Source organism: Solea solea, chromosome 20 (genome assembly GCF_958295425.1).
Source record: "Solea solea chromosome 20, fSolSol10.1, whole genome shotgun sequence".
Lineage (NCBI taxonomy): Eukaryota > Metazoa > Chordata > Actinopteri > Pleuronectiformes > Soleidae > Solea > Solea solea.
The window spans coordinates 1,551,982-1,564,612 of NC_081153.1; the positions used below are offsets into that span (position 1 = coordinate 1,551,982).

Here is a 12,631-nt window from a genome sequence, read left to right on the forward strand (position 1 = left end):
GAATATTCCCACGGGATTATCTGTGTTTGTTAACGTCACCCGTGTCATGTTTATTACTGGCTGGCGTCGGTTCTCACGTCCACGGTGACGAGATCATGTCCACAGTTTGGACGAGATCTTGGATGTGTCACAATCACCTTAAAGGTACAGTGTGTCATTTACTAAAGATGTTACAGCTAAATATTATTCCCTCTGAAGAAATGGGCGTACTGCCCCCTGCAGTTCCTGTCAGGCACTGCAGTTATTGAACAGGTGATTGTTATGCTGTGTTCACACCGGACGCGGTGGATGTAAGTCACCGTGTTTGAAACAGAGGTAACAAGCATTTCTTTGTTGCTGTGGAAACGACAGCCGCTTCCTGCCACATTTGACTTTCCTGAGTGGACACAGACAGATCGAGTGTGTGTTCTGTTGCTTTGATGAATCGTGTCGTCAGTCGTTAATAAATGTGATTCCTCAGTCTTTCAGTCGTCTGTACCAGTAAATCTGCTGTAACCAGTCGCTATGCCGCGTTTCCACCGGCTCGCCTCGGCCCGGCACGGCAGTTATTTTGTGTTTCCACTAGCATAGAACCTGGTTCCTGCTACACCTACATGTGTTCAAAGAAAGAAAGAAAGTGAAGTAAAGATGCACAGAAACAGAGCAGAGGTCTGAGAAACCAGACATGAAACAGGTAAAAGACTTCAAAAGACCAGAGAAACAAAGTCAAAACAGAAACTGTAACAAAATATCATTATAAAAAAAATGTGGACTAAACTAAACCATGGGCTCGTCATCGCTGTCTTCGTCCCCCTGCAGGAGTCCCTGTAGGTGCCTGAGGGAGGAGGGAGGCACTGGGGGAGGAGTGGAGGAGGGAGGGAGGGTGAGGTTACTGTTGGAGCTGCAGCTCCTGCTGTGTGAGCCGCAGGTGCAGACGCCGCCACCATCACTGCTCCTCTCCTCCTCCACCTCCTTGCCTACCCACACCTCCGTCTCATTTTGCTGAGAGAGGTGGAGGTGGTGGTGGTGAGGTGATGAGGAGGAAGAGGAGGAGGAGGAGTGGGGAGCAGTGGGAGCTGAGGGAGGGCATGCAGAGATGGTAGGGGAAGGAGGACAGGTGGTGGGGGAGGAGGTCGGAGGCTGAGAGACAGACTTGTGTTTACTGATGTCACGAAAGCTGGCGAGAGGCGGGCGGAGGCGCACGCCGGAGCGCGTGGAGCCTTCGATGGCCTTCTGGAGCTGGAGAAGGAGGAGGAGGAGGAGGAGGAGGAGGAGGAGGAAGATAAAAGGACAGGGGTGGAGAGCCACAAGAGAAAGAAAGAAAAATGTAAAAAAGTGATGAATTTGACAGAATCAGTAGATGTTTTAAAACGACAGAAGAGTTATGCAACATCATGGATGTGAAGAGGAGGAAGAAGAAGAGGAGGAAGAAGAGGAAGAAGGAGGAAGAAGAAGAAGAAGAGGAGGAAGAAGAAAACTGACTTTAAGAAAATTTAGGAAAACTATTTTCTATTTTCAAACCAACAATTCACTAATAATAGTCAATACTCAATCAACTCACTCTCACTCACACACACACACACAACTAAAAATGATGCTGCATTGACCCATCCTCCACTACTGAACACAGGACCTGTTCAATGCCCCACACTTCTTAAAAAGCTCCCAGGTTACAGGTCAGTCCTCTATCCTGTGCCTGTCTGAGACCAGGGCACCGGCTCTGTCCAGCCCACACCTGACACCTGGTTCCTGCGGCTCTTCTAGATTGCAAGCTTAGCAGATGCCAACAAGAAATTGATAAGAACCATTGTCCGTCTTTTTTTAACAGTGTACCTCAACCCAAAAACAAAAATGGAAGCAGAAAACACCTCTCCCAGAGCCTCTACCCACCTGTGCAAAAACTTAAACATGTCTGCCAAACGAGGACATGAAACCACAGCGTTCAATTTTTTACGGATGTGGGATCTCCTTTCTTCGGCAAGAGGGAGATCACTGCTCGCCTGCAGAAAGCTGGTAAAGTACCTTTACTAAAAGATTCTTTAAAAACATCCAACAGGTCAGGTCCCAACTCTGTCCAGAAATGTTTTAAAAAGTCAAGAGGTAGTCCGTCGATCCCAGTGGCCATTTGGGACATCCAGACTGATGTCTGAGCTACAGCAATCTTCTGGACTCAGTTGCGGAAGATCTTGGGTTAGCTCTGTAACAGAATCCAGATCACAGTTCTCTTTATTAAACAAGTCAGCGAAAAAATTGGCCTTTCCCAACCTCCCCCCTCTGACTCGAGGGGAAAAACTCTTTCCTTGACCTTCAGTATGCACAGAACAAATTTGACTAAAAACACAGTCAGATAAAAGTTTAACATTAAAATGCCAAAAGGATTTGACGTTGTCATTGGCTGATAAAACAAACTCCATGCAGAGGACATGGTGATCAGTAAAACCTACTGGGAGGGTGTAGCATGTGGCAGCTCTATTAATAAAATCAGATGACAGGTAAACCCTATCCAACCTGGCTGCACTGACCACACCTCCTACAACTCTTACCCAGATGTATTGTCTAACTGACGGCTGCTTCATCCTCCATACATCTACTAAGTCGGCCTCTAGCTATCAGCTAGCAGCTGTTTTAAAGTAGAAGCTGACTGAGGGTGCAGCTCTTGACCAGTCCTGTCTAGATGATCTGTGCAGCAGTTCTAGTCGCCCCCCATGACAACACACTGTCTCTGTCCACACAGACGTAGGCGATTTTTTAAGATGTTAAAAACAACTGAGCGCTCTGGGCCTTGGTTTGGAACGTAGACGTTAATAAAAATAAAACAAAATCCTTGAATCTCAGCTTTAACTGTGAGGATTCTCCCCTTCACAACCTCTTAAAACAGACACTTTTACATTTACATTTAAAGATAAAGAAATTAAACCTCTCTCTGGCTCAGGCACCTCAGGCGCGGCACACACCTTAGCCGTGGAGACGGCGGGGACTGCAGGCGCCACAGTTGACGCGGCCACTGCAGGCGGAGTTTACACTTATGTCCAACATCTCCACACTCAAAACACTTCATGCTTCCAGAGCATACATTCATATACATATATATATATATATATATATATATATATATATATATATATACACACAGTGCCTTGAAGTATTCATACCCCTTGAACTTTTTCACATTTTGTGACCTTACAATCACAAACTTGAATGTATTTAGTTGAGATTTTATATGAAGGGCCAACAAAAAGTAGCACATAATTGTGAAGTGGAACGAAAATGATATATGGTTTTCAAAATGTTAAACATATATAAATCTGAAAAGTGTGGTGTGCATTTGTATTCAGCCCCTTGTACTCAGATACCCCTAAATACAATCCAGTACAATCAATTGCCTTCAAAAGTCACCTAATTAGTAAATTGACTCCACCTGTGTGTACTCATAGTATAAATAGTATAAATATACCTGTTCTGTGAAGGCCTCAGTGGTTTGTTAGAGAACACTAGTGAACAACAGCATCATGAAGAACAAGGAACTCACCAGACAGATCAGGGATAAAGTTGTGGAGAAGTTTACAGCATTGTGAGGTTATAAAAAAATATCCCAAGCTTTGAAACATCTCAAGGACGACTGTTCAATCCATCATCCAAAAATGGAAAAAGTATGGCACAACTGCAAACCTACCAAGACATCCAAGCAGCAGCCAAGAGACCCATGGTCACTCTGGAGGAGCTGCAGAAATCCACAACTCAGGTGGGAAAATCTGTCCACAGGACAACTATAAGTCGTGCACTCCACAAATCTGGCCTTTATGGAAGAGTGGCCGAGTGGGACACCGCAAAAATGTGGAAGGTGCTTTGGTCAGATGAGACCAAAATGTTACTTTTTGGCCAAAATGCAAAGCGCTATGTGTGGCCATGGAGGTGGCAACATCATGCTGTGGGGATGCTTTTCTTCAGCAGGGACAGGGAAGCTGGTCAGAGTTGATGGGAAAATGGATGGAGCGAAATACAGGGCAATCCTGGAAGAAAACCTGTTGGAGGCTGCAAAAGACTTGAGACTGGGAAGGAGATTCATCTTCCAGCAAGACAATGACCCGAAACATAAAGCCAGAGCTACAATGGAATGGTTTAGATCAAAGAATATTCATGTGTTAGAATGGCCCAGTCAAAGTCCAGACCTAAATCCCATTGAGCATCTGTGGCAGGACTTGAGAATTGCTGTTCACAAACGCTCTCCATCCAATCTGGCTGAGCTTGAGCTACTTTGCAAAGAAGAATGGGCAAACATTTCAGTGTCTAGGTGCGCAAAGCTGGTAGAGACATACCCCAAAAGACTTGCAGCTGTAAGTGCAGCGAAAGGTGGCTCTACAAAGTATTGATGCAGGGGGGCTGAATACACATTTTTCCGATTTTTATTTGCTTAAAATTTTGAAAACTATGTATCATTTCCGTTCCACTTCACAATTATGTGCTACTTTGTGTTGATCGATCACATAAAATCTCAATAAAAAACATTTAAGTTTGTGGTTGTAAGGTGGCAAAATGTGAAAAAGTTCAAGGGGTATGAATACTTTTTCAAGGCAGTGTGTATATACATATGAGTTTTTAGCTCTCCTTGCTACTCTCTTCTCACAACCACACACCACATGAAGAAGAAGAAGAGGAGGAAGAAGAAGAGGAAGATGTGTTTGAACTTCTCCTTAATGTACGTCATGGTTGACAGTCAATTAATGCCATTTATATATTTGTCAGATAAAGTCAGATAAACTATGATATCCATCCCTGAAAGAGAAATAAAGCATAAACTCAGTCCTGATGATGCAACAGGTTTTTGAGAGTGTAAATAAATCAGGATTAAAATGTTGTGGATCAATATTAACGTCATTAAATGCACTTGTTAGTTAGTGTTGTGGTCTTGGACGACCTTGACTGGATCCTGGTTCTTACCTCCTTCAGCGCCACCACGCCCACCAGTTTACCGATGCTGGTCACGTACGCGTGACTGAGGCCCAGCAGAGAGAAGAGAGTGTGAGTCTGCAGAGAGAAGGTCACGCGTCAAATTACCACAAACAAGCGCTCCTCACCCACGCTCCTCAAACACCCTCCTCCTCCTCCTCCTCCTCCTCCTCCCTGCAGCAGCCGTCTGCGACTTAAAGACGGTTTCCAGAGCCCCCGCGTCAGCATCAGAGGCAGAAGAAAAAGTCCTGAAGACGCAGTTTACAGTGTGTGTGTGTGTGTGTAAGTCATTGTTGTTGTTTTTTTACATGAATAAGCAGAAAGTTATACATATTATCACAAGAACAGATTAAATAAGCAGACGCTTCAGGGTGTTTTTACGACAATCAGCAAATATTTGCAAATCCTGTGAGAGGTTTTGAACTCTCTGCTGATTTATTGTGATTTTATGGCTGTAGAATCGTCACAAAAATGTTCAGTGAGTGACTTCTTTCTGCTCCTTTTCCATGTTTCAGTTTAGGAATCACAGTGCTGAGGTCTATTTCTCTGCTTTTCCAGTATTCATCCATCTTCTACCTCTTCATCCTGCACACAAGGGTCACGTGGGGGTCAATCTCAGCTGACACAGGAGAAAAGGCGGAGTCACACATTGGACAGATCACCATGGTCCATAGTTTTTAAATGTTCTCCCTGTGTGTGCGCTGGTTTCCTCCCACAGTCCAAACACATGTAAAGGTTAAAGGTTAACTGGACCCATGTCTGCACACACCAGATATTTGGAAGCGATACTTACACTTCACATAAAAAATAATTAGGGGCCGAGCCACGAATGTCAGAGGCTGAAGGGGCTCCTGGCATGAGTTCATGGGAGGAGCCTATTGTTATTCCTTCAGATTATTCTTCTAGCCGTGTCTTTGTGGTCATATTTGAGGAAGTGAACGAGCATAAGAACTCTTGAAACTTGGCACGGAGATCAGGTCTGGTGAAAATGCGAATTCTCATCCACATATTTCTTCGTCAAGAATAGATTATTTTCTGATTTCAAAATCATTGCTTTCTATCACTGAACAAACAACAATAGTTACTACCTCAATATCCGATCATGCACCGGTGGGGATGGCGCTACGTTTAGGCCAGTTACCAAAGTGTCGGTCCACTAGGTGGCGATTTAACTCATCCCCGCTCAGAGATGAGAATTCAGTAGAATTTATTAAAAGCGAGATACTGGATTAATGGTTGAATAATGAAGACTCAGTGTCAAATCCAGCCGTGGAGTGGGATGCTTTTAAGGCTGTGATTAGAGGTCGACTCATTCAGCATTGTTCATATTTGAAGAAGAGATCGGTTCAACGTCTCCAGGAACTGGAGGTGGACATTAAAAAAATGGAAAATGTGCACTCCACTCAATCTGACCACGCCATTCTTCTTGAACTAAACAAATTAAAAGTGGAATACAACTCTATATTACAGAGGAAAGTCAAATATACATTATTCAGAACTAAACAAAAATATTATGAACAAGGGGAGAGAACAGGGAGATTCCTTGCACAGAGAGCAAAGCAGCAGTATGCTCAATCAATTATATCTGGGGTGCAGAATGATGATGGTGACCTGAAAACAGACGACATGGACATAAATGCTATATTTGCCACATTTTATCAAAGTCTTTATAAATCAGACAACCTTAATACTCAGGATATTAGCTCTTTTTTATCCACTGTAAATTTCCTCCTGTCTATCACAGGAGGAACAGGACCGAATTGGAGCAGACATCACATTGGAAGAGGTTAAAAAGGCTATGCAGGACCTGCAGGGTGGGACATCTCCAGGTGAAGATGGCCTCCCAGACAAATTTTATAAAGTTTTTTCAGATATTCTTGCCCCAAAACTCCATAGAGTTTATAAGGACGTCTTAGAGAAAGGTTCTCTTCCGGATAGTATGCAGACGGCTATAATAACTTTAATACATAAAAAAGACAGAGACCCACAGCAATGCGGTCACTACCGCCCTGTATCACTGATTAATGCTGATGCTAAGTTGCTCGCCAAGATTTTAGCATCTAGATTGGAGTTTTTTTTTACCAAAACTCATTCACCCGGACCAGGTCGGTTTCATTAAGAATAGATGTCATCTGATCATTTACGCAGGTTGCTTCACCTCATGTGGAAAGCTGGAAATGAAACAGACATAACAGGAGCTTTTTCGCTGGATGCTGAAAAAGCATTTGACAGGGTGGAGTGGGCGTTCCTTTATCAGTCATTAGAAACATTTGGTATTGGTTCTTCTTTTATTATCTGGGTTAGATTATTATGTTACGATCCCAAGGCATCTGTAGTAACAAATGTCAGGAGGTCTCCCCCTTTCCAGCTTCATAGAGGGACAAGGCAGGTTTGCCCCCTGTCCCCCTTAATATTTGCTCTGGTTCTCGAACCGTTAGCAATTGCTATTAGGCAAAATAATAATATAATGGGTATTAAGACTGGCCGCAAGGAGCACAAACTGCTTCTGTACGTGGACGATATTTTGTTACTGTGCAGGCGCCCATCAGCAACTATACCTCACATCCTCAGTCTGATCGACTCATTTTCAGGTGTTTCTGGTTATAAAATAAACCGGTCAAGGTCTGAAGCGATGCCCCGATCGAGAGTCTGTCCACCTAGCATCAGGCAGGGATGGCAGTTTTCATGGCAACCATCTGGCCTGACGTATCTGGGTATAAAGATCACTCCACGGCTGGATAATATTATGACAATCAATCTTCTCCCTCTAATTCATAAAATAGAGCTTATATTACAAAATTGGACAAAATTGGGACTGTTCTTCTAGGTAAAATTAATATTTTAAAGATGATAATAGTTCCCAAAATGAATTACATAAGTAATATGCGACCGTTAAGCATGCCACACAATGCATTATTGAAATGTAATGAGGCTGTGTTTAGCTTTTTATGGGCGGGCAAAAAAACATATATAAATCAGCCAAAACTGTATGCCGCTATTGAGGATGGAGGACTTGGCCTCCCCCACATAGCCTGGTATCATTATGCTTTCTGTCTCAAACAATTGTCGAAATTATACATGACAGCTGAACAAGCGCCTGTGTGGGTATCTATAGAGAAGGAACTCACATAGCCCTACCCAACCCAGGCCTTTATTACTCAAACTAGCGGTGTGATCCCCTCTGATAACCCAATCCTCACCTTCTCACAAGAGACATGGCAAACCACGCATAAAATCATGGGCTTAAATTCTTATTTTACAGACACAACATCTCTGTGGCACAATAAAAGCCTCAGGATAGGTAAAAAAACGTTTTCGTGGGCTGGTTGGGTTAAGTTAGGAATTGTTTGTATTGGGGATTTATTTGATAGAGACCAGTTTCTTTCTATCTCAAACAAGGATTTCTGGAAATATCTTCAGTTACGGAGTTGTATCTTGTCACGCCTTAAAAAATGACAGCTTACATTTAGAACTGAAATACAAACCAGACTGGAAGAGGAGGGGCCCTTCAAAAGGAAGACATCATGCTTTTATAACCTCCTGAGGGGGTCACAGTCACCCAGTTATAAAGGCCTTAAGAGATGCTGGGAGAGGGATAATGGGGAGGAGTTATCTGGTGAAACGTGGGCGCAGATTATTGGATCATGGTTTAAAGTATTGAGGGAAATGCAGACCCGTTTGATTAGCTATAAAATTATCAATAGAACTTATTGGACTCCATGTAAAATGGCACGGTTAAGACTTTCAACACAAGTCATTCAGACTTGTGTTGGAGATGTGACGCTTCTTGTGGTACTTTTGTTCATATGTTCATATTCATGCCCCAGGATAAACTTACTCTGGTGTAAGATTATCTCCTTCGTTAACACTGTGATGTCCTCTACTCTGGTACAACAACCGCTGCTTTGTCTATTAGGTGTGTTACCGAAGGGAAGTGGACTAACTGTCCATCAGATAGTATGGTGTAGAACAGTACTTATTACTGGATGGAGGATAGTGTTGAAAGAAGTTATATTGGTGAAGGAATGGTTTGATGAGATGGCCAAGGTTGCTTCCTACAAACGACTTTGTTATAGGTTGCAAGATAAGGAAGAGTTATATCATGACTGCGTGAAGTCTTAGTTTAAATGTAGAGTTTTGTTAACTCAAACTTGTATAAATAAAGTTTGCTCTCACAGTTTTCACTGAATATAAATGAACTGTGACTTCATTTTATATAACACTGCATATTTCAGTGTTTAAAAAAGAAGCGGTGTCTCATATCGACTGTTACATAAATAAATGGACAAAGATGACGACTCCCACACATGAACAACCTGCTGCTGCTGGCGACAGACGACAGAAAATCAAATTCTCTCTGAATGAAATGTCGCTGCATAAACGTCGAGTGAATAAATACCTGAGCTCGTCCTCGCTGGACCACACGTTACTGTGAAATAAATAAAGACGTGAACGTCTAAACAAAGCCATCCTAAATACATCAGGCTGCAACTAATGATTAGGAAAACATGATTCTGTGACCCGTGTGACCTCTGTGATCCATGTGACCTCTGTGATCCATGTGACCTCTGTGATCCATGTGACCTCTGTGACCCATGTGACCTGTGTGATCTCTGTGACCTGTGACCCGTGTGATCTCGGTGACCCGTGTGACGTCTGTGACCCATGTGACCAGTGTGACCTCTGTGACCTGTGACCCATGTGACCTCTGTGGCCCGTGTGACCTGTGACCCGTGTGACCTCTGTGATCCGTGTGATCTGTGACCTGTGTGACCTCTGTGATCCTTGTGACCTCTGTGATCCGTGTGATCTGTGACCCGTGTGACCTCTGTAACCCGTGTGACCTCTGCGACCCGTGTGACCTCTGTGATCCGTGTGATCTGTGACCTCTGTGATCCGTGTGACCTCTGTAACCCGTGTGATCTCTGTGACCCCTGTGACCGCTGCCCGTCACGTACCTTGTGTAACGACGTCCTCTCCACCAGCTGGAAAGGTGAAGGGTCGACTCGTATCTCGTCGATCTCCATCGGCTTGTCCATCTCACCCTCTTCCCACGCTTTGATCTGTGATGGCCAATGAGAGACAAGGTCACGGAGGTCAAGTGCATTAAAATGAAGCTGATTCTGATGCAGATTCTTTGTGTTTTAACATTTAAAGGTCCAGTCTGTGACATTTTACACAGACTAAAGTGTTCATAAGTGCGTTTGAACGAGAGCTCAAACTCAAATTTAACCTCAATATGTTAAAGTGCACACACTTATGAACCAAATACAGTTCACAAAACAAACTCAATCATTAACAACATGTAGATCATTGTAATTTAAACACCAGACAAACTCATTCATAATTAAATGTAACTTAAATTACATTACATTACAGGCCGCGTGTTTGAGACCCCTGTATTAGAGGTGGAGCAATAATTGCGAGTTTTGGCCGATAATATTATATATATATATATATATATATATATATATATATATATATATATATATATATATACACATATATATATAAATGACACGTTTTTGTCACAAAATGGTTTTTTTTATTCAAAAGTTATTTTATCTTTTTTTTATAATATTTTAGTTTCAACATTATTTTTATTGAAAATTACGTATATAATTGACATAAAACGTTATCGGCCGTAGAATAACAAATATCAGTTAACCTCTACTTTATATCATCACTCTAAACTTAAGAACTATGCTGATTATTTTTATATTCCAGAGTTTACTTTATCAACCATTTTTATGATTTTATTAGATTTTTTCTATCATCATCATCATCACTTTACCTCTTCTGGTGTCATTGTGTCCAACAGTGGAGGAGGACAGGGCTCCTGCAGACAGACATGAGACACACGTTCATTATCTTCATTATCTGATTAAACGTCCTGTTTTTGTATAAAAATAAAGGTCTTTTAACATAAATACATATGTATATATTGTATATATACGTATAGATATACATAATACATACGTATATGTATACTGTATATACGTATATGTGTGTGTGAAGAGGAGAAACTGTTGTGTTTGCTTCACAGCAGACTTCTCTAATGACATGCTGCTGTTGTTGTTGCATTAACTCACTTGCATTCATTCATTACACACAATTAACACACACACTTAAGGTCAGTGTGTGTGTGTTTCAGCAGGTAAAACACACGCACACACTGACCTTAAGTGTGTGTGTGTGTGTGTGTGTGGTAATTGTGTGTAACACACACACCTGATTCACAGCCAGATTCCAGTTGTGGATGAATTTGATTAGGAAATCTCCCTCTGTGTGTGTGTGTGTGTGTGTGTGACATTCATGGCTGGAAAAAAAATAACCAGGACTGAATCCAGAAACACAACAGAGACTCAGAGTCATCAGCAGCAGCATCTCAACTGTGAGCTCATTGTCCATGTTTTTATTTCATTATTTTTGGTTTGCCTGTGAGCCGAGCTGAAAAATAAACTCCGCCTCCACATTTTTCTACATTTACATACGAGACAAGGCTGAAAGAAAGAGAGAGAGAGAGATGTGACTGTGGGGAGTTAGAGGACGAGGTCGATGAGCAAAGCACAGAAAAAAACAACAACTACTGATGTGTGGTGCCACAGACACGGTCCAACTACTCTAATCATCAGTCATAGCAAGTTTGGTTGCGATCGGACCATCGATTTCCACACTTTTTGCTGAGTCATCAGAATTAGGCGCAACTCTAATGCCCCCTAGCGGCTGAAACCGTATGACATTAAGTGAAGCATTTGATAAATATCAATCCCCATCTTGTCCTGAGTGACCTCACCGAATTTGAAGTTGTTAGCATTAAAGCTCTTGGAGGAATTCACTCAAATCCACAACATTGGCTCAAAATGGCAGTTTGATCCAAAATGGCTGCCTTCCTGTAGGGTTTAGGTCCAACAGACTTTTCTCTCTCTTATCTTGATGAACATGTGTCAGGGAAATTTGAAATGTTGGAGGGGGCGCTGTGGAGGCATTCATGTTGACTTGTCAACAACTGCTGTCCAATTTTGATCATTTTTGCAAACATTTGACTTTGCAGCGTTGCCGTGGTAACATCGTTTTTATGGAAAATCAAGATACACTGTGATTTTTGTTGATTTTATTCTCCAATTCTGATTCTGTGAATATGACAATTCATTCTGTGAGAGCAATGTTTTTCAAGGTTAAATATATTGACGTGTTTGGTTCTGTGCTGCCAAAAAATGACTCTGCATTTCTGTTGTTCTGCTCATGACACACACACACACACACACAGACAGACAGACGTACACACACACACACACACAGACAGACAGACGTACACACACACACACACACACACACACACACCTGGGATTGTCCGTCTGTCTGTCTGTTTGCAGAGGTGAAGAGATTCCTGAGCGTCTTCCCCACAGACTGCAGAGGACCTTTATCTGTGACACAAGCACAGAAGACGTCAATAAAATAACACACACCTTCATCTAATCTGGATTACTGTCATTCATGCAGTAAAGCTGTGAAGGAGAACGTGGCGAGCTCCTGACACCATCTGGACTAAACGCTGAGTCACTGCAGCCAGAAGCAGGAGGAGACAGAAGTCATAATATTAATCAAAAAATAAATAAAAAGTGACTGCATGGTCCCCGGAAGGATTTAAATCTGCAGTGTAACAGAGCTGAGGAGCCAACAATCACAAACTGTTAGCGTCAGT

At 42.4% G+C, this 12,631-nt stretch overlaps 1 protein-coding gene across 1 annotated transcript in view; it reads right to left on the reverse strand.

Annotated features, from left to right (window-relative positions):
* The window catches only part of LOC131447113 (chloride channel protein 1-like), a 35,251-nt gene continuing 22,620 nt past the window's right edge, over nucleotides 1-12,631 (reverse strand). The window contains exons 20-24 of the mRNA XM_058618588.1: nucleotides 12,271-12,353; nucleotides 10,721-10,765; nucleotides 9,885-9,989; nucleotides 4,918-5,004; nucleotides 1-1,218 (exon numbers count right to left, since the gene is read on the reverse strand). Coding sequence (XP_058474571.1) covers nucleotides 757-1,218; nucleotides 4,918-5,004; nucleotides 9,885-9,989; nucleotides 10,721-10,765; nucleotides 12,271-12,353 — 782 coding nt within the window. The 3' untranslated portion in view covers nucleotides 1-756. The remainder of the gene's footprint in view (nucleotides 1,219-4,917; nucleotides 5,005-9,884; nucleotides 9,990-10,720; nucleotides 10,766-12,270; nucleotides 12,354-12,631) is intronic.